This window comes from Chrysemys picta, chromosome 7, assembly GCF_011386835.1.
Source record: "Chrysemys picta bellii isolate R12L10 chromosome 7, ASM1138683v2, whole genome shotgun sequence".
In the NCBI taxonomy this organism is placed as follows: Eukaryota; Metazoa; Chordata; order Testudines; family Emydidae; genus Chrysemys; species Chrysemys picta.
In genome coordinates, this window is record NC_088797.1 from 109424257 (window position 1) to 109445215 (window position 20959).

The 20959-nt window shown below is 41.9% G+C and overlaps 1 protein-coding gene across 3 annotated transcripts; it reads right to left on the reverse strand.

The window, feature by feature from the left end:
* Positions 1 to 599: 599 nt before the first annotated feature.
* On the reverse strand, positions 600 to 20555 carry BUB3 (BUB3 mitotic checkpoint protein). 3 transcript variants are annotated; one of them, XM_005305881.4, is made up of 8 exons: positions 20310 to 20555; positions 16405 to 16599; positions 13290 to 13359; positions 11314 to 11465; positions 7239 to 7397; positions 4496 to 4673; positions 3903 to 4119; positions 600 to 1107 (listed from the first exon to the last, which is right to left on the reverse strand). In XM_005305881.4, exons 2-8 carry the CDS (start codon positions 16597 to 16599, stop codon positions 1098 to 1100), a joined length of 981 nt encoding a protein of 326 aa, XP_005305938.1. In that variant the 5' UTR covers positions 20310 to 20555; the 3' UTR covers positions 600 to 1097. The 3 variants fall into 3 exon arrangements, with proteins under 3 accessions (XP_005305938.1, XP_065408334.1, XP_005305939.1); XM_065552262.1 differs by lacking the exons at positions 16405 to 16599; positions 20310 to 20555 and adding an exon at positions 14622 to 15859 and having other exon boundaries at positions 13290 to 13653; XM_005305882.4 differs by lacking the exon at positions 600 to 1107 and having other exon boundaries at positions 3899 to 4119.
* Positions 20556 to 20959: the final 404 nt, after the last annotated feature.

Below are 20959 nucleotides of genomic sequence, written 5' to 3' on the forward strand. Positions count from 1 at the left end.
ATGCAACCATTTTGCTAATTTTACGGAGTCACTTGTAAATTGGAACTGTATTTTAGTAGTACTATTTCCATATGGGAACTCTTGCTTTTTGGTTTATTCCCCCCCACCCCATGAGCAGCTGAAGCAAGAAGTCTGCCTGCAGCCTAAACCACTGAACAGCACGAGTTAGCAGCAAAATAAGCATGAAATCAGGAGAAAGGGGACATTGCCCTCTCCTGAGCAGAATGGGGGTCTCTTTGGAAGAACTGGATTTCCATTCTAATAAGTTTCCTTTCCCTGCACTTCTTGTGCTGTTCTGTGTCCTCTGGGGTCTCAGGCTGAGCCTGCAACCAAGAGTAGACCACTTTGCTGCAGCAAAAGCCCCAGTCCCAGCCAACTTCCCTTTCTCCACTCTCAATTGTTCCAAAGTATAACTGATTTCAGGCTTTTCTCTGACCATGCAGTAACTGAAGCACTGACAGTCTGAATTTCATGCACTTCACATAGTCTTTGCTTTTCCTTCAAATGGGAAACTTTTCTGCACTAGCCATCAAGTTGTAACTACAGCCTAGGCTTATTTTGCAAGCATTGTAAGAACAGTGATTGAATAATCAACATCCTTGTGAGGTATGTAGCCCATTTTATTTGATGGGGAAAAAAGAAAAAGGTTAAGTGATTTGCCATAGCCCACATCCTCAGAACTCATGTCCAATGATCCATCCTGGAAGCCAGACTGCCACAGAACATGAAAGTTACTACCCAATGCATTTACAGATAAGGTTTTTTGAAAGGGATTTATTGAGCAGTTCAGAGATCACTGGAAGTCCCCAGAGTTAAAAAAATTACAAAATGCAGTAAGTTTGCTTACAGAAAAGAACTAATTTACATTTCAGATTGTGGTTAAAGAAAACATTGATTCTCTGATGTTCTAAATAGAAAAGATATGACAGTAGAGTACAGCATACTGAGGTACATAAATACACAAGGTTTTTGGGTAAAAAGTAAAAGCACTACAAAAAGTTGTTCTTCCCAAAATTATCCTTTAATCACCATTTCAGGTTAGGAGCAGGTAAAGAAATCTTTCATAGAGAAAGGAGATTAAGCTTTTTGCGATAACTTTAAGTAGACCTGAAATAAAAAAAAAGTATGTTTCAACAAGTGACCTTTAGACTTTTTAGAGCATTCATATCTTCAAAATTTCTATACAAAATAAAGATGTTATTAATCCAAAACAGCACAGAAAGGACAACTATTTTACTGTACCAAAAATATGTAGTTGTTTGTCAGAAAGTCATAAGCCTCCCAAATATCCTTTATTTAAAAGGCATTATTTTGCCATGTGTTTAAAATGAAATATCTGCAAATGTAAGATGGTTCACATTAACCTGAGAAAGGAGAAAAAGTCACTAAAAAGCACTACTAACTGAAGCTATTAGGCACAGAGCTAAGGAAAAGTGCTCCATTTTAGGAGCAAACATTGACATGATGCATTCACACTATAGTATTCGGTACTAAAAATCATTCTTAGTCACCAGAAAGCTGGTGTCCTAAGGTTGGCACAAGCAACTTATAAATGTCAGAAAAGCATATAAACCTTGTTAATGTTTTCAGAAATTCATTTAAAGATAGAAACAGGTCCAAATAGATGCCTGTCTAAATGCATTGCAATTACGTTACAATTATTTTCCAAATACACAGATATGCTCTGTCTTTTCTCAGCTCATTACTGACTCAAACAATTTGCCCTTCTGGGATCAATTGTTTGCTAATAAATAATTGTTTACAGTCTCAAAATGATATTAAGGAGTATTCTGATTAGTTTTCCTTCTACAGCCTAATAAGATTCAAAACTAGCTGATTCCCAAGAGTCTAACCTTAACCTCACTGTGTTTAACAGCCCAGGAAACGATGAACCATCTGTTTCAGAAAATAACGGAGGGCCAAGAGGAAATATTGTTTAATTGTAGATTAACCTCCTCATAAGGCAGAATGAAGCATCTACAGAATTAGCAACCACAACCAACAACAGATAGAAATAGCTGAAAACAGCTCTTATCACTGTAAGCCCCGTAACGGTAAGTATTTTAATTTTACCGTACAGTTACTTATTTTAAAAAATCCCAAATTTACCACAAGAGGTGTCATCTTCCAACCAACAAAAGACCTATTGACACCAGACAAACCACTGTGGAACATCAATGGATAAAATACTGTTGATTGCTCCTGCCACAACCATGAAGAGGGGACATGTACAAACCCTCGTCCCACCACAGTTTGAACTTTAGGGGAAGGGAATAAACATCCTTGACTCGAAGGAACTGTAACACTATGCTGCTTCGAATTTGGAGAAGGCATAAGGACGGAATCCCCAAGCTACTTAGCTTGGGTTAGCCCTCAAGGACACACAGAGCTTGCATATTAGAGAATCTTCCATTACTTTTTGGAACCTAAGACTGTAACTTGTGTGTCTGTTTACCTGCTTTAACCTTGTAAATTACGAATTTATTTTTCTTAGTTAATAAATCCTTAGATAGTTTATCATAGGATTGGCTACAAGCACGGCCTTTGGTGATAGATCTAAGGTACAATTGAACTGGGGTAAGTGACTGGTTCTTTGGGGACTGAGAGTAACCTGAATATTGTTGTGATTTTTGGTATAAAGGACCATCTATCACACAGGCTGACACTCCATGTTATGGCTGTTATAGTACTTGAGGAGTTCACAATTGATACTTGGTTGGTGAAATCTAAATATAGAACACATAACCTGTTTGGAGAGGCTCACAAATGTGGGTGCCAACTTCAGGGCAGTCTGTTAAGAAGCAGGGGACAAACCCCAGACACTTTGACAGTTATTCTAGTGTTCTACCCTCAGTGTTACTAAAATAACCATAAAATTGTGATGTTTTAAAACGAGTGTCACTGCATGACAGCCTGTGGAGCAGTGCATTAAAAGAGAAAAAGAACAATGTCAGAGTATCTGTTCCAAAGTGAGATGCAATATTGATTGATTTTAATAAATCACATAATCTTGAGGCTCAACGGGTCCAAAACTCTGGAGAGTGGCTATACCAAATAGGTAGAATAGTAACTCCCAGAACAAAATGGTTAAAACGTAAATACAAAGCAGTTTGAGATTTAGAAAAGCAAAAAACTAGTGAGCAGTGACAAACCTCGAGAACCTTTATAATATCCAGACTGTTAATCCTGTGTATTTAACCTAGTGCCAGATCACGTAAACTATAGAGGTTATTCCAGTGTATAATTCTGTATTGTGATGTCAGTTTTTCCATATAGCTTTCTTTCAAATGGGCATTAACAGAAGCCTATTCTGCCTGGCACCAAAAACATCATTGTTTTCCCTTTGCCAGAAATGGTGGCACAGAGTCTGTTGTTAAAGGGTTAAATACTCAAAATATAAAGAGATTGTTCTCCAAGATACTGAGGATGGGGACCCCTTTACTTGATTTTATGCATTCCCTAGAACCAGTTCAATGCATTTGCTTTGAAGGGGAAAGGTTAGATGTATTATCAGTGTTTAAAGAAAAGATTAATAGTTCAAAGTCTTAAAAATACCATACAGCAACATTTGCTGGAAATGAATTATTCTTGAAATCTTCAACTTAATTTTGAAGAAGTGAGTTAGCAATAACTCCATAGCTTCAAATAAAAGTGCTTATTCAAAAAGAATGGGAGTTTGACATTCTCCTGTTACAAAACAACTAGACACAATTTTAGCCATCAGACATCTATCAACCTACGGATATTGAAAGCTTGGGAGAACAAGATAAAATCAACTCCAACCCTACTGTCAAGCTGCACTATCTACTAGGCATCAATAATGCTATTCATGACTTTAGGAAAATTAATAAATCCTGGGATGAATGCTAGAAAAGGTTCAAATACAGGTAAAGCAGACTCACTTGGGTTTTGTTTCTGCATCTGTCACTTGGCGAATGAAGATACCATCTTCAGGATGTTCAATGTCATCCATTTCATACATATATGACGATGCTATTGCAAGGGTGGTTCCATCATTACTAAAGGCAAGCGATGCTATGCTGGTGGGATACCGGTGGAACTGGCACAGTCGCTTCTTATTAAATGGATCCCAAATGTTTACAAATCCATCGGAGCCACCTACAAATGGATTTTGGAAAAAAACAGAGTTAAGATATTGTAACTGGAAGAAAACCAAACCGTTATAGAATTTAATGCAACCAGACAGTGACTAACGCTATAATGAATTATTTTGTCATTTGTCCAAGGATACTATGAAGCAGTTTTGTAACACAGAAGAGTCCACAATTAATGTGTTAAAGAAATAAACCTGTTAAGGTTAGGTCCCACTGCATCAAAAGAAAAATTACAACATCTTGTTAAAAGCATTAAGTATAGTGTATCAAATGTGCCAGTAACAGCTGAAACCTCTTAATTGAAACCTAACAAGAACTAGATGTACTTAAACATCTTTAGTACCAATAATGTTATACAACCTGATAAGTATCTACTGTACCTGTAGCAAATGTGTTGTGGATGTTATGGAAAGAAATGGCATTAACTGGATAAATCTGCTCGATATTATTCTCCTTTAATCTGTGACATTTGAATGCATACTTCTTCTTCTGTATTTCAGGACTTGGATCCAAATATTCTACTGCAACGCGGCCTTCAATAGAGCTTAAAACATAACCCTGCCAAAAAGAAAATAAATAAATACACCTATTGTCAGATTTATATGCAGAAGTTTTGATAACTATGATTAATCTTATACATTTCTAGAACCAGACACAAGAAACACTTTTCACAAAAATTTATGAATATTTGCTTTCATGTTTATGGTTCCCATGTATACAACTCAGGGTCCATCCACACAATTTAATCATTCAAAAGTCACAGGAGAAAAAGCTTTCCTGCAACTTCAACTGCACCTCAAATAAAAGCTTGGTGAGTCTAGAACTGGTCAGCAAGTTACAGAGTTGAACACTCCATATCTGGCCACCTGTCCCAAGCACCCTACTGATCACAACTTTCACAGAAACTCAGAGGGTGACAGGTCATATTTCCAGTATATTATTTCATTAAAACTAGTTAGGTTAGCAACTAAATTCACAAATGCATTCAACTAAATGTACAAAATAAATCAGAATAGTAATTTCAAAGCATGCCACTTGCACTCCAAAAAAGCATCTGCTTCTCTACCTAACTATAGTACTGGCACATAGCAAATTTAAATAACTCTTTTTTCTGTAACTCTGCCATGGGTTTAATATAAAAGTTTCTCACAAATAGGAAAATAATGAGGCTTACCTGAAGCAAAATTATTTAAATCCCAAACTACAGTATAGTCTGAAGTGTCAAGTTGTAACTGGATCACCACCACAAGTATCAGAGATAGAAAAATATAGCTTTCTAAACTGCTGGGGGAATTCTGCGCCACTGCATGTGCACAGAATTAATGTCCCCCACAGATTTCTTTGCTTCCCCACAGAAAAATGACTTTCTGACAAGGAAGCAAAGGGAAGCTGCAAGAGCAGTCATACACCACTCCCTAGCTGTACAGGTACATCATTTCAGGCACCTGGAGCAGCCGGCAGAGAGGTAAATCACCACAGGGCTGGGGATACCCTAGCCAATGGCTCCTACCCTGAGCCAGGAAGCTGCTAGTCTCGGCTGAGCTGGAGGCAGGAGAGGACCTTCCTCTTCCCCTGCAAGGAGTGGCTGGGCTGTGTCAGACCCACCCCCAGAAATCTCTCCCAGCTGCAGGAAGCTCAGCATCCTCCCCTGCTTCCTGCCCCCATCACTCCTCAACTGCGGGGGAGGGGTCACTGTATGGGGAGCTGCTCCCCCATCCGCCCAACCCCCATGCATCTGGTCCTCCCATACCCAGACACCTCTGCCAAGCCTCACCCCATACACCCAGAACCCCCCAGCCCTCCATACTCGAACCCCACCCCACTGAACCTCAACCCCTGCATCTGGAGCCCCCCTGCCTCTGGACCCCCATCCCTGCACCCAGACCACCCCCCCACTGAGCTCCCTGCACTCAAACCCCCACCCTCCTGCACCACCCTGAGCCCCCACATCCAGACCCCCACATCAGACCCTCACCTAGCTGCAACCAGACACCCATCCCAAGCCCCACTCCCCCAGCACCCAGACCCCCTGCTAAGACCCCACACCCAAACCCTCCGCTGAGCCCCAACCACTTTCACCTGGAAGTCCCTGCAAAGTCTCATTGCCCCTACATCTGGAACCCCCCACCCCCCCACCACCAAACGAGCCTCTGGGCATCCAGATCCCCCCACACCTAGACCCCCCACTGAGCTGCCACCACCCAGGTTGTCCCACACAAAATCCTTTCACCCCACACTGAGCCCCTCCACACTTGGATCCTGCCTGGTTGAGCCTACCTGCCCCACACCTGGTGCGCCTTTTTCTACTCATACTAGCTCTAGAATGAATAACTAGGCCTCCCACTGCATGTATTATCCAGCTCTCACTACCTTGCACCTGAAAAGTTTGTTCCAAATTGTTCCTTGCTTTCCACTCCAGGAGCGCTGCAGAGGCACCCCATTAAACCCTTGGGAAAGGAATGATGGAAGGAAAGATGACCTTACTTATTCTTATGCAATTCCCTCTGGCATACAAGGCATGACCTTCAAAGACTCTAGAGGAAACCCAGTAGAGTAAGGTGTCAAAACAGTGATGGAGCAAGTAGTAAATAAGCTTACAACAATTTTTAGTTAAATATGCTGCATAATACTACACTTATCTATAGCCCAGGCCACGCTATTGTTGCAGAATTGAGCACCTCTTGAGGAACTGATGGCATATATGCCTAAAAATCACACAGCAACAGTAAGTCTTCTCTTCTCTCTCCTTCTCTGCCTCTTTTGCTATTTTGGAAAGGCTTAATTGTCAGTGTTCTGATGCATTAACTAGCACCTTTTAAAAAGGATGATTAAGAGGGGAAGATTAAGAGAAGAAGAGTGAGGATAGCAAAGAAAAAAGGGTTGGGGCATTTTTAAGTAACATTTTAAAACTACACCAGTGTTTGCTAAAGAACATGGGAACAAGTAGCTCAATATCGGTCATTAATTTTGAGAGATTAAACTATGAATTCTTCAAGTTAAATAACTTTTTAAATGAGTAAAAAAAATGTACTGAGCTGAGTAAGAAATCAACGCATATCCATTTTTGCTACAGAAGATTAAGTTATCTGAATCAGGGATAGAGTTACTGCACAGCATACATACCTGCTTGTTTGGGAATGCTCTGATGCAACGGGTCTGATACTTCAGACTTGACTCTCTTCTTTGTTGGACATAACCCATGTTCCGCAAATCCCATACCAAAACTCGACGACCTGCAGTCCCCACAATAAGTCTATCTCCAGACACAGAGAGAGTGTACACCTTTTCAAAAGAAGTTTACAAAAATATTACTAGTTTGATTAGCCTGGATATCCACCTTTTATCATCAAGTGATGAATTAAGTGGAACATGCAATTAAAAAACAGATGACCTCTGCAATTAAATATAGCTATAGATTTTTTTTCTTTTTTCAGCCTGTAATTTAAGTGCTAGATGAGTTGCAGTAGTCTGTAGGAGCATAGCTGATCTGGCAGTACACGACATGAAGATGCAAATTCTACCTTAACTCTGAGCCTTAGTGCATACCTTAAAATGCAGCTTAATATCGTAGCATTGTATATGCAGAATTGAACTTTGTGCTGTATTTTAACTAATATGTACATATGACATTTCAGGCTTTAATCACTTAGTCAATTTTATTCAAAATTATCTTATTCCTTATCTCAGTGAGATCCACACAACAAGCCAAGTTTGATATTTCTGCCTTCAGCTACTGTGTTACCCATGTGCAGAATTTCTGAGTAAAAAGAGAACGTTTCTTTACGTACATAAATGGAAAATTTCAGACCAAAAAAAGAAATTTGCAAAAATTATAAGTAACTGAAAGAGAGAAAAGGTTATTCAAATTGGAACTCGTCTTTACTTATAATGTGCACAAACCTACAGCCACTATCATATTAACCCTGTAGAGCAATAACACAGTACTCTACCAAATATTTTCCTTTTATTTTCTTCCCCTTTATAATCCCATGTTTCTTTAAAAAAAAAAAAAAAAAAATCCTCTCTCAGACATGAGCTTTGTTAATCAAAAGGGAGTATCGTTAAGGGATATGCTGCCAAGAAAAGAAATATTAAAACCTGTTTTCAGAGATGTTGAGCAAGCACAATTCTAAATTAAGTCAATCAGAGCAGAGCTACTTGGCACGTCTGGAGAAAAAAAACAAAAAAAACAGAGCCCATGAAGTGCAATGCTACTCTGATAAATGACATCATAAGGGTTCATGTTTATTGTTTCCTCAATAACTTTCACAGAATCTTTTAAGTTTGCAAGAGATTGGGTTTCTAACTACTAGAGATGTCACAACATCAGTAGGGTAAAACTAACCTGTCTCACGACGGTCTAGTTTTACCCTACTGATGATGTGTTGTTGCAATAGTATTCCTGCTCAGTACGAGAGGAACCGCAGGTTCAGACATTAGGTACTAGAGATGTGTACACTCAACCTGGGATCCGAAAAAAATAAAATAAAATCAAGCTTGGGTTTTTTTTTTTTTTTGTCTCCCATTGTCAGTACAGATTCTGCAATCAGAATTCTGCGATCAGAATTCAATTAAGCATTCTGATGACGCATAGCCAGGACAAAATCTAGCTAACACACAGCTGTGCTGCTGCCACCAGAATGTTAGTAAGAGTGGCAAGTAGTAAAAACAAGGTTTTGCTAAAGCAAATTAACATGGCTAAATATATAACATTCTACTTATGTTGTCAGCCTCTCATTAGAACTAAAAAAAAAATTAAATACATTTTTCACCACTTATGCGGTTTAATTTTGACATCTATTTGTACAGTAAAACTAGAGAAGTCAACTTTATTTTCTGGTTTCGTGTACTACCCATGATGCTGCTGAGTTTTGCTAATACCGTAAGGAAATGCTTAAATAAAACCAATTTTTCATTTAATTTAATGAACACATTTCCATATATGTCAGGGTTTGTAAAAGTGTTTTTACAAAACCATCTTTGGTCCTAAACTACCTGACATGATCTTTCTATGTATTATGCTACCTACATTCAGGCACGCTGTCTTGCTAATTAACTTTGTTTCTAAAAACATGCTTGAATATTTGAAATTTGTTCTCGTTTTTTAATGGATTGGCTCTCTAATGTTCAGTCTACCTAAGATTTATCAGAAATTTCTGAAGAAATCTAATGGCCCAATCCCACTTGTCTTCCTTTTATGAAGAGGGCAAGAAAAATAGGAGCACAAAGCCAGGACAAGCATTTGAATAAGATTTAGTTTTAAACATGAATTAAATACTTCCCAATAGTTTTATAGGACAGTCAAGAAACTACTCTGCTTCAGATTGTATAATGAAAAGAATTTAATAGTCTACATTTATACTGACAATCACAAGGAGTTATGCATTTTAAATAATGATCATTTTTGACTATTGCATAAAATTTGATGCAGGTATAAACAGACATTCACACAAACAATATAAATTTTCACATACAAAGGAACAACCACATTAAGAACGTTAAACATCCTAAATCTTCTTTACAAACTGGTGTCACACCTGTATAATAAGCATTCTTTCTACACCTCGCAATCATAAATCAAATGAAACCACTACCATGTAGTTGACTAGATGTATTCATTTATCAAAGACAATATTTAAAAAGTGACATAATGAATCTTGCTGAACCAATAAGCAGCTTGATTCAGTGTGGCTGTCCATTATACGATATTCTGTCAGCAATTTATCATAGTTCTTTACACGCTACATACAACTATAAATAAAAACTAGAAATAATGCAATTATTCTATTCAGAATAAAGTTCTTACCAGAAGTAGATTCAACTGTGTTGTGGCAAAAATAATAGCTATTTAGATGCAATGTGGAACATACTGATAGCTCTAACTACAACTGGACAACATGTATAGTCTAAAGAAATGGATGAAATCAACAGTAATGCAAAACTGTAAAGTGTTCTTTAAAATTAGCTACCATCTGGTTATGAAGATAGAATGATATGATATATATAATCTCCATGTATATCCACTGAGACTGTTGCCTAGAGTGAAAAGGTTAGCATTCTATGTGACTAAAGCTTACAAGGCCATATTTTATTCTTTTCTTTCTACACTTGTCAGCAGCAGAGTTGCATATTAATAACAGCAAAGAGATGGCAGCATGTATTCTGTGCTAATGCTGACTAAAATTCAACTCATCACAAAAATGATTAAATGATTTAGTCCCATCTTTCACACAAAGTAAATTTTTCTTTCATATACTAATTTCTCCCACCATCCAATTTTCTGCACATCATACCAAAAAGTCAAAACTACTTGGGGCTTTGGTCTGTAAAATCCCAGAATTTGAACAGCAGAGGTGCAGCAGATCACTACCGGGGCACAGTGGTAGAATTGTTTGGGGAAGTTTGCACAGCACATCCTTCAATACATCTCACTGAAGCCAGTGATATTAGTCCTACTTTCATGAGCTCTACATTTTCTTCAAATTTGTCTCGATGTACAAGAATTTGATTTGTTTACCAAAGACTACAAAAGACGTGTTGAGAATAAAGTCCTACTTTCCTAATGAAAGCTGGAATCCTTAAACTAAGGATTACTGTACTAATCTTCACAGACTAGCTAAGGACTTATACTATACACAGAACACTATACACCAAAGCATATGTTTCCACTTAGCCCTGGTCTACACTACAAAATTATTGCAGTATAACTGTTACTCAGGGGGGTGAATAATCTACACCCCCTGAGCGATGTAGTTATACCGACCTAAGCATTGTAGACAGCACTATGTCGGCAGCGCAGCTTCTTCCACCAACATAGCTACCACCTCTCGTGGAGGTGGAATTATTAAGCCGATGGGAGAGCTCTCTCCCGTCAGCTTAGAGCATCTTCACCAGAAGCACAACAACAGCGCAGCTGCTGTAAATTTGTAGTGTAGACTTGTCCTCAGTGGTTATTTCTCATATATCAGCTAACATACAAGTTTCAGATCTTATAACAGCCATAGTGTCAAGGCAGAACATTTCCTCAGGGCCCTTGACAGTGACACAAGACATCCTCTCAGCCGGTAGACTAACTAAAAGGAAATGTTGGAGGACATTCATTCTTAACCAGTCACTGGATGCATTATATATATAGTTTAACAGATGATAGTATACAGTTAGTATTAATGTATATAATAGTTATTGTATAAATACAAACCTTTTCAGGTTGAGAGAAAGTTCCTGCATTGCAAGGAGTTCTGGGATCCCACAATTTGACTGTCTGATCCCAACTTCCAGTCACCATTACATTCACCTCTGGACAATATTCAACACATCTGATAGGAGCATCATGCGCGCCAACTAGATTTTCTACAAGAGAATAGATTTATATGTAACTTTACTGGTTCCATTAAAATCCACAATTTCTTGAATGAAAAGTGCAGAACAATATTCATATAGAAGTAACAAACTATAATCTGCCATTCACTAATGTGTTGGCATGCTGAGATATCTTTTAAAGAGTGCTTGGTCTTCTGATCTTTGCAATCAATACACTTTTTAAAAGTGTTAAATGTAGACGGTCTAGATACCAGCTGAGATTTTCAAGGGAGCTTAAGGGCATTAGACAGCCATGTGGAGATTTTCAGAGGCACAAAGGGGCGGTAGGTGCCCAACTGTGATTGACTCTCAGTGGGAGCTGAGCACCTAAATCTTAGGCTCTTTTGAAAATCTCAGACATTGACTGTGTATTACAAAAGTTTAATCAACGTAAGTGTAGGACAGCCATATTAACTCAGGGCTTTGCCACTTGTTAGTAATTAGGCACTCCTAACAAAAGGCGACAATGAAACGGTCATAGCACACCATTATTCATTTCACACTACCTACCACATAATACAGAAAAACAGTATGAGGTTTTTAAAGTTGTATTGGTACTCTCTCTATAAAACCTGGCTCCTTTTGTTACCCTAATTCAAACATCTTTGAACAGAAAGGAAAATTGTAACTAGTAAGATTATAGAAACTTCTAGAGTTCCCTTAAATAGCCTTCAGTGACATAAGGTCCCATTCTGAAAAACCTTCCATGTGTCCTGCTGGAAAGCTGGGAACCACTCCTTCCCAATGTCACACTGCACACCTCCCTATGTCATGAGAAGCCAAATCTTAATCACATTCCTGGAACAGGACTCAATATTGCCCATCTTCCTGCAACTCCAACAAGGGTAGTTTGGAAAATAAAGGGGGAAGAAAACATTTTTCTGGCAGGTTCCTTTTAAAAGGAAAATGGCAAGCTGTTTGACATTGCTTAGAAGTTTGAATGTTCCCTCACAGAAACTGATTAGTAGGCAGAGTGCATGTGAGGCCGTAAAGGGGGAAATGATAAAATTGCATTTAACACAAGTACCACCACGACAGGTGGCATGCACGCATATACTCATTAAATGTATAAAACTGAATGTTATTATAGAGTTGAAAATGTAAACATCAGACAAAAGAAAAGATTATGGTTATTGTAGGCTAAGCTGGTACCACAAGTAACCTTAATTTTGGCATTTCCTAACTTTTGTGTGCTTGACTTTGCAACCTTAATAACGTAGGGTTTTTTGGTATATATGTCACTGCACTGCACATATTAATGCAGTGGTATGAAGCCAGTGGATAAATAACTTTATGCAGCTCTCTTGAGACCATAGATTTCATTCTGCTTAGAGAAGAACAGGAGTACTTGTGGCACCTTAGAGACTAACAAATTTATTAGAGCATAAGCTTTCGTGGACTACAGCCCACTTCTTCGGATGCATATAGAATGGAACATATATTGAGGAGATATATATACACACATACAGAGAGCATAAACAGGTGGGAGTTGTCTTACCAACTCTGCTTAGAGTTGTCCATGGCTAATTAAAGGTTTAATTTATCTAATACATGCACAAAGTATATAATAATGTATGAAAGTAAATGGAGCTTCTCCCATTATATCTGCGACTGCTTTCTAAAACACTAAACTTAAATACAAAGAGAGTTCATGAATCAAACAGCTTTTATTCTTTAAACCCATATCCACCATCTAAAAAACCACAGCCATATATTTATTTGAATTTTAGAATTATAAATTAATTGAAAATAAACAAATTCCACACATTATTTGTTCACTTAAAAATCCTCTATTACAGTATTCGGCCAGCTTACCTTGGTCCGTGTTCAAATCATGCATTTTCAACTGCTGATCTAATCCTCCACTCCAGGCATGTGTAGGATCCTGTGAAGTAAGAAATTCTGCTTTATTGTATATGTTCAGTTTTCTGGGCTTAAATAAGTTAGGTGTCGAGGTGTCACACTTAACCTCCTGGGCACACTCCAAAGTACCTCCTTTCTTGCTGGAAATTAATAAAAATGGAGATTCATAGGTAGAGGTGGTGGAGGTTAAGGTCCTGAACCTACAATCAGATCCACACAGGTAGATCATGCACTCATTCAGAACTTCTGAAATCAAGAGTCTGAGAATATTTTGGAATGAAAGGGTTTTACAATATTAGGTGGAGTGCTTTAATTTCTGTAGAAGAAAATAATAATTAATTAGAAATTGCAATTTGATATATTGTACAAATAAACTTTATTTTTTCCATTTTCTATCTGAATTAGTGACACGTGCAGATTCTTCAAATGACTGTCAACGCAGGTTAATCGTCCTATTAACTTCTGGTGTGTCCATGTACAAGGGGTACCATGACCTCCCATGCACCCTCTTGTAGCTGAGTGTGGCATTGAGGTGGCCTGCTTCAGTTTTCCCCTGTCAATGAGAAACCAAAGTCTACTTGACAGCAATACCTCTTCCTTCAATAAAGCCTTCTGAAAGGAGCATTTGTATAACGGTATTAAGGCTCTTACTTCAGAGACCAGATAAACGAAGTCCCAAAAAAAAAGTCTGTGGGGTCTAGCAGCAACTCCTTCTGCTGTATAGTCTCAGGCTTCTCCACTGCCACAAGAGCTTTTGTAGTCTTGTTCAAGGTCTCTCCTAGGTCTCCCTACCTGGAGAGCTTTTGCCTAGTTTAGGTTCCCTGGGAGCTCCCCTCCTACAGAGCCTCCCTTCTCCTCAGAAACTTCCCCAACTGAGTTCTCCAAAGCCTTTTATTAGGCCCAGATGCTCCTTAGTCAATTGCCTTCCAGTTATTTGGGCCCTGTCTATACTACACAGTGTGTTTTGTCAGCAAAAGGCAGCTTTTGTCGACTAAACAGTGGAGGTGTATACACTAAAATGCTCCACCTGCCAACAAAATAAAACCACCTCAATAATAGGCACAGAGCTTTTTGCGGCAAAGTTAGATTGACAAAGTGTCAGCATAGACGCTGTGTTCATCACTTCATCATAACTGGCCTCTAGGAAGTATCCCACAATGCCCACCGTGACCACTCTGCTCACTGTTTTGAACTCCGCTGCCCTGCATCCAGCTACACAGGCAAGCGCCGCTCCCCTTTCAAAGCCCCAGGAAGTTCTGAAACTGCTCAGTGTGGAGAGCTCACATTAGACTGCAGTAGTTGGCAGACAGGGCAGGCTGCTGCTGCGGGAGGTGGGGAGAGAAGAGAGCAACTGCTCTGCTGTGCGGAGCTGGGGAAGCAGGCAGGGGCTGATGTTAGGGTGTCCTCTCTCTCCACCGGTGTAGCAGTCTCTGCTGAGCTGGAATCTGAGGACAGGGGAACACCAGCTGACTGTGCACCAGCTTCTGCCTCAGGATTGATTGCTTCCGGCTGCTGTCTAAACTTAAAGAGACAGCATGCCAACACACACACTCTCCCCAACACACACACTGTCTCTCTCTCACACACACTCCTTGTTACACACACACACATCTGTGGGCTTCTTGTGTTAGTGTTCAGCAGTGTCAGTTTGGTCATATTAACAAGAGCTACTTTAAAAAGTGATTTTAAGTGTTACTTTTCAGGCACACACAGCAATTATTACAAGGTTCATAGCACAATTCAAACAAACAATGCTAGGCTCAGCATACTACAGCAACACACATTACTGAAGCTCAGTGTTAATATGCTCCTTCAAGGCATCCCCCAGCGAAATTGCCCCCCCGTTGGGCTCCTCTATTCATCTTCTCCTCTTTTAGTCCCTCCACCTTGTGATGTGCTGTGTGCCCATCCACTATAGCTGCAGACCAACTATTTAACAGTGCAGTTCCTCAGTTTATTGTCCTGTTCTGGAAAGTTAAGCATGAAGGCAGCTAGTAGGTATATGTGAGAAGAATAGAATAGAATAGAGGCAGCAGGTCAGTCTCTCATTGCAAATCAGGGCATTCCTATATCAACTGCAGATGGTCTCAAAGGGCTGTTATGGCAGTCAGGGATTACCAGAATGCAAGAGCTCCCCACATCTATGTCCCACACCCTGCAGAAAGACAGGGTGACAAAGGAACTCTGCATTACTAGACCATACTGTACCAATGCTGCTACGCTGCTGTAAGATTGTTCATGTAGCTGCTTTATGCTGACAGGAGAGAGATCTCCCATCAACATAATAAAACTACCTCCAGGAGCAGCAGTAGCTATATCAGCGGGAGAAGCTCCCGCCGACATAGTGCTGTGCACACTACCACTTATGCGGGTGAAACTTATGTTGCTCAGGGGTGTGGCGGTGTAGACATGGCCCAAGTGACTCCCCAGGGATGATCCTGTTATGTCTAGATAAGGCATCTTTAATGCAGCTTTGCACACCAGAGAGTCTGAAGCAGCTCTAGCATATCTGAGGCTCAGGGGCTAAATATTTAATAACAGATGGTAAAGTTGATTTGCTTTTTAAAGCAATTTTTAATAGTTTAAAAAACAATTTTAGAATATGAATAATGTAACTGAGTTTCAGTATTGTTACAACCCCTCAATATTACAGCAAGATCATTGCCTCCAGTTGGTTCTGGCAGGCCCAAGGCCATCTGCCCTGAATTCACATCTGTCTGAATGTTACCTAAAAGAAGCAACCAAGATCACTGAGACAAAAACTAGAGCTACTTTCTCTATATTTCAGTTTGTTGGCTTTGTATATGATTGCACTTTCTGCATAATCCATTTCACTACAATCATTTACCTCTGTTTGTATGGATCTTTGACACAGCGATAGAAAGAATACATTTTAAAAGTCAAAAAACTACAAAAATAGTAGGGGCAATTGTAGCTTTTTTACACTTTTAAAAAGCGGACTGCATTTCAAGCAGCCACTGTCCCCTTTAATTTAAGAGATTAAAGTACTCCCTTTGTAGCTTTGGTATATAACTGGAATCCAACATAGACAAGAGGACATACTTACATAAAATGCACAGTCGAGCACTGCTCCTGAATGTTGATACTTGAGTCTCATGGTGTTGGCAGGAACATCATAGAGACGGACAGAAGTATCCCAAGATGAAACAAGCAGAAACTGAGATGTATTAGGACTAAACTTTACGGATGAAATACCATCTTCTGGCGGTTGGTTTAATTTAAATTCGTTTGATCCAGTCATCTGAATTAAGATTATAGAAAAGTTAGTTGTCATTACAATAATTAATAGGAGTTAGAAGTGGCAAGTTTGTGGAATAGTCAATACATCTAAAAGCTAACAACATACATAGGAAAATTGTAGAAAATAGTTCTGTTTATTATTTTATAGCATCTAAATGTGTGCTAGGCACTACACAGAAATCAAAGAAAGGCATAGTCCAGGGATGGCCAAACTGTGGCTCGCAAGCCACTTTTGCCATTAAAGTGCAGCTCATGGAGCCCCTCACGCCCCCACCTCATTCTCCACCTACCAGACTAGGGGTGAGGAGCTCAGGACTGCCTTGCAGTGGGGTAATGGCTTCTGCCCAGCGCAGAGGAGGCTCTCGGGGCTTCAACCCCACTGGGCACACATGCCGGGGCTTCAGCAGGAGTGGGGCTGAAGCCCTGCGCCCCACTGAACACCGGAGGGGGAGAGGAGGGGCCTGAAGCCGCAAGCCCCAGCAGGCACCTCCCATGGGGCTGAAGCCCTGGGCCCCGACAGGTGTGCCCCAGCTCTCAAACTTCTGAAGATTGTCATATGCAGCTCGGAGAGTTATTAAGTTTGGCCACCCTGGCATAGTCCCTGACCCAAACTGCTTGCCATCCAAAGCTTTGATCCTTAAGTATGTGCATAGTCCTCACTGAATTCACTGGGTTCAAAAAAGAATTGGATAAATTCATGGATAATAGGTCCATCAACAGCTATTAGCCAAGATGGTCAGGGATACAACACCATGCTCTGTGTGTCCCTAAACTTCCAGCTGCTAGAGCAGCGGTTCTTAAACTGGGGGTTGGGACTCCTCAGGTGGTCACAAGGTTATTACATGGGGGGTCGTGAGTTGTCAGCCTCCACCCCAAATCCCGCTTTGCCTCCAGCATATATAATTGTGTTAGATATATAAAAAGTGTTTTTAATTTATAAGTGGCAGTCGCTCACAGAGGCTTGCTATGTGAAAGGGGTCACCAGTACAAAAGTTTGAGAACCACTGTGCTAGACGCTGGGACTGGACGACGGGATGAATCACTCAAAAATTGTCAGGTTCTGTTCATTCCCGCTGACACTGGTCATTGTCAGAAGACTGGATATTGGGCTAGATGGACCTGACCCAGTGTGGCCTTTCTTATGTTCTTATAACATATAGAAGTATTTTCAAATTCAGGGATTAAATATCAGGTATGACAGAAGTGCTAATCAATAGGGATTGAATAGGGCAAAAAAACAAGTTTTACAGCAGCATAACTCAATTTAAGCACCTGCACATTATGGTGGTGCTGGTAAAGTTTTTTTTTAAGCTTCTCCTTCCCACACAATAAACATAAAAAAATAAGAGTAAATATCCTTGCCTCACTTATTGTGGACACCCCAGAGAAGGTAAATTTTGCAGAATTTAAATAAGGTGTATGAGTAGCTTGGTGGACCATCAGAGGAAGGGCATGCCACAAATACATAGGAGGTTGCATAAAAAAAGTAACAGGAGACAAAGACCAGCATCTTTGATAGAATGGAGGGCAATACCATACTGTATTGTCTATTGGAAGAAAACTACCAAAAAAGCCGGAAAAAAAAAAAAAAGAAGTCACCGATTGTAGTCAAGTATACAAAATGCTTCAAAAGCTGGTACCATTGCCATAAGCTTCAAGGGTGTTTAGTTACACTATTTATAAGAGCAATTCTAACTTGTCTACACTACTGCTCCAATAAGTTCTAAGACCGTTTTAATTTTTTGGTAATTTCCATAGTATAGACAGTCAGATAAGTAGAGAGAGACAGTTATGTAGGTAGGCAGCGAAGAGGAGGTCAGCGAGTCTAAATTTGATTCAGTGGAGAAGAGTCAGAGATTCAAGGTACAATCAATGGTTTATGAAGATAATTTTAGCAGCTACATTTTGGGTAAACTGAATATGGGCTATGTAGATATCAGGAAACCCAAGGAAGAAGTAGTTGCAATAATCAAACCAAAAGATGAGGGAATGGACAATACTTTTATCTGTTGGGGAACAATTGGATCTTGTGAATACTGTAGCGTAGATGAAGAAACAGCAATAAGTTTTAATACCTCAGATAGCTTAATACATAAACACACATGTATGTATGCAAACACTACACTTTCTAATCATTTATTAAATAAATATCCTTTGCCAGGGGAAGGGACACCAAAAGATATTTCCTGAAAGAGGGACTGATTTGTGTTTAGACTCCTTGGAGGGAAGGAAATGGTAAGACTGGGAGTTATTTGGGGGGGAAGGAGACAGGGAGAGTGCTTAGAGACTGTTTTGAAGTAGAGAAATTCCTGGGGATGGGAAAGCGTGTTGAGGCTGTTTGAGGAAGGGAGCTTGGGAAGGCTGTTTGGGGGTGAAACACTGGGCGGAGCCGAGAGCACCCAGGATGGGATCAGAGGGACCATGTGCAGAGGTTGGGGGCACTCAGGATAGCATTTGAGAGCTGTGTGTGGAGGTTGCCAGGAAGGCTGAGGCTAGACTGGGGGACCACCCAGGATGGGAAGGGGAGAGGGTGCCCAGGCAATGGGACAGGGGGCCTGTCAGCATGCAGGATGCAATGGGGGGCGGGAAAGAGGGCATCTCCAGAGACTGAAGCTGGGAACCAGAAGGCCCGCCCACAATTGAGGGTGTGGGAGCACAGGCTGGGGACCATGGGGAGAGAGGGGGGAGGTCCTGCCTGGGACGAGAGGCAAAACCTAAAAGGGCGTGCACCCAAGATAGGAATCGGGCAGTGTGCAGAAGCTGGAACGACCTGCACCCGAACAGGAATCAGGGGGTCAGGCACCTGGGACAGCACTGAGGGGTCATCTGCAGAGGATGGCAGGAGGCACAAGGGAGGCTCTGTGTGAAGCTCAGGAATGTCAAAGTGCACCTGGACCAGCAAGTGTGGAAACTGGGGGGCAGCCCCACCCATCCCAGTGACTGGATTGGATGGGGCCACCTGTAGAGGCTGAGGATGAATGGCACCCAGAATGGCATTGGGGCCCATGTGCGACAGCTAGGATTCTGCAGGCACCCAGGAGAGTTTAGGAGAGTACGCGGGTATGGAGACAGATGGGGGCACCCATGCCCAGGGCGATGGACTCATGTGGAGAAGCTGGGGACAGGGGAGCGTGCTTGTACCCACAACAGGACTAGGTGGCGGGGGCAGGGCCAGAAAAGGACTAGGGTCCCTGTGTGCAGGTTGGGTGGCAGGGGGAACCTCGGGGGAAGTTGGGAGCCAGGACCTGAGGAGAGCCGGGCCCTCGTGTAGGGAGCCTCAGGGGAGGTGCCCCCCCCATGTGGGGAGCCTCGCGGGGCACAGAGCGGGGGGTGGGGGACTGAAGGGTCCGGCCCCAATGTAGGGAGCATCCGGAGGGGACCGGAGAGGCGCCGTGGGGGGTGCCTCGGGCAGAGGAGCTGGGACCGGGCGGGGAGGTTAGGGGAGCGGGGCAGCACGAGGGGCGGAGAAGCTGAGGGAGCCGCGGGCTCGGGGGGCGGAGGGGCTGGTTTGGATACACTCCCAGCTCGGCGGAGCGAATCGTTCCCCTGCGGGGGCGACAGGAGGGTTGAGGCAGCTCCCGCCCTGAGCCGACCCGGCCCGGCCTGCCCGATCTAGGCCATTTTCCGCTAGCCCCAAAAGAAGCAGGAAACAACTCCCCGCCCCGGGCTCTCCATTCCGCGTCGTTCCCGCCCACCGAGAGCCCGGCCTACCTTGCTGGATGTCCCGTTTATAGCGCCTCCGGGCCTGCCACCAACCGCCACTACTCAGCGCGCGCCGCGGCCGCCTGCCCCAACACAACCCCGCCCCGCTCCCGCGCGGGTCCTTCCGATTGGCCGGTTTGAATGACGAGGCTACACATCCCAGCATACCCCGCGTGCACACGTGCAACTACAACTCCCATCATGCAACGCGCTAACGGGCACCGGTGGCTTCTCTGTGCGAAGACTACATGTCCCAGTGTGCCATAGAACAAGCGTACGCCAAAGGAGCCGGTCTCCGGATGGGACATGGCATGCTGGGACTTGCAGTGTGCGCGTCTCGGCCACCTTCTGGTGCAGGCGGAGCTACCGTTTGGCCAAGGGATTCTTTGCCTAGATGCTTTATGGGACATAACGAAGGTGGATTGTGCTGATCTGGCTGGAGTGGCTGCTGCTCTCCCGGGGGAGAGGAGAAGGGAGCTGGTGAACAGTAGTGAAAGGTCAAGGACGAGCAACCAAAGTGGGGATCACTTGCGGGGGGTGGGGGTTCCCCTCGCCCCACACACTGTGCGGAACTCCACCCGCGCACCAACTCCATGCACCGGCTAGCTCCGGCTTCATCCATGCTCCATTGTTATCAAAGAATCAGTTTTATTCATGCA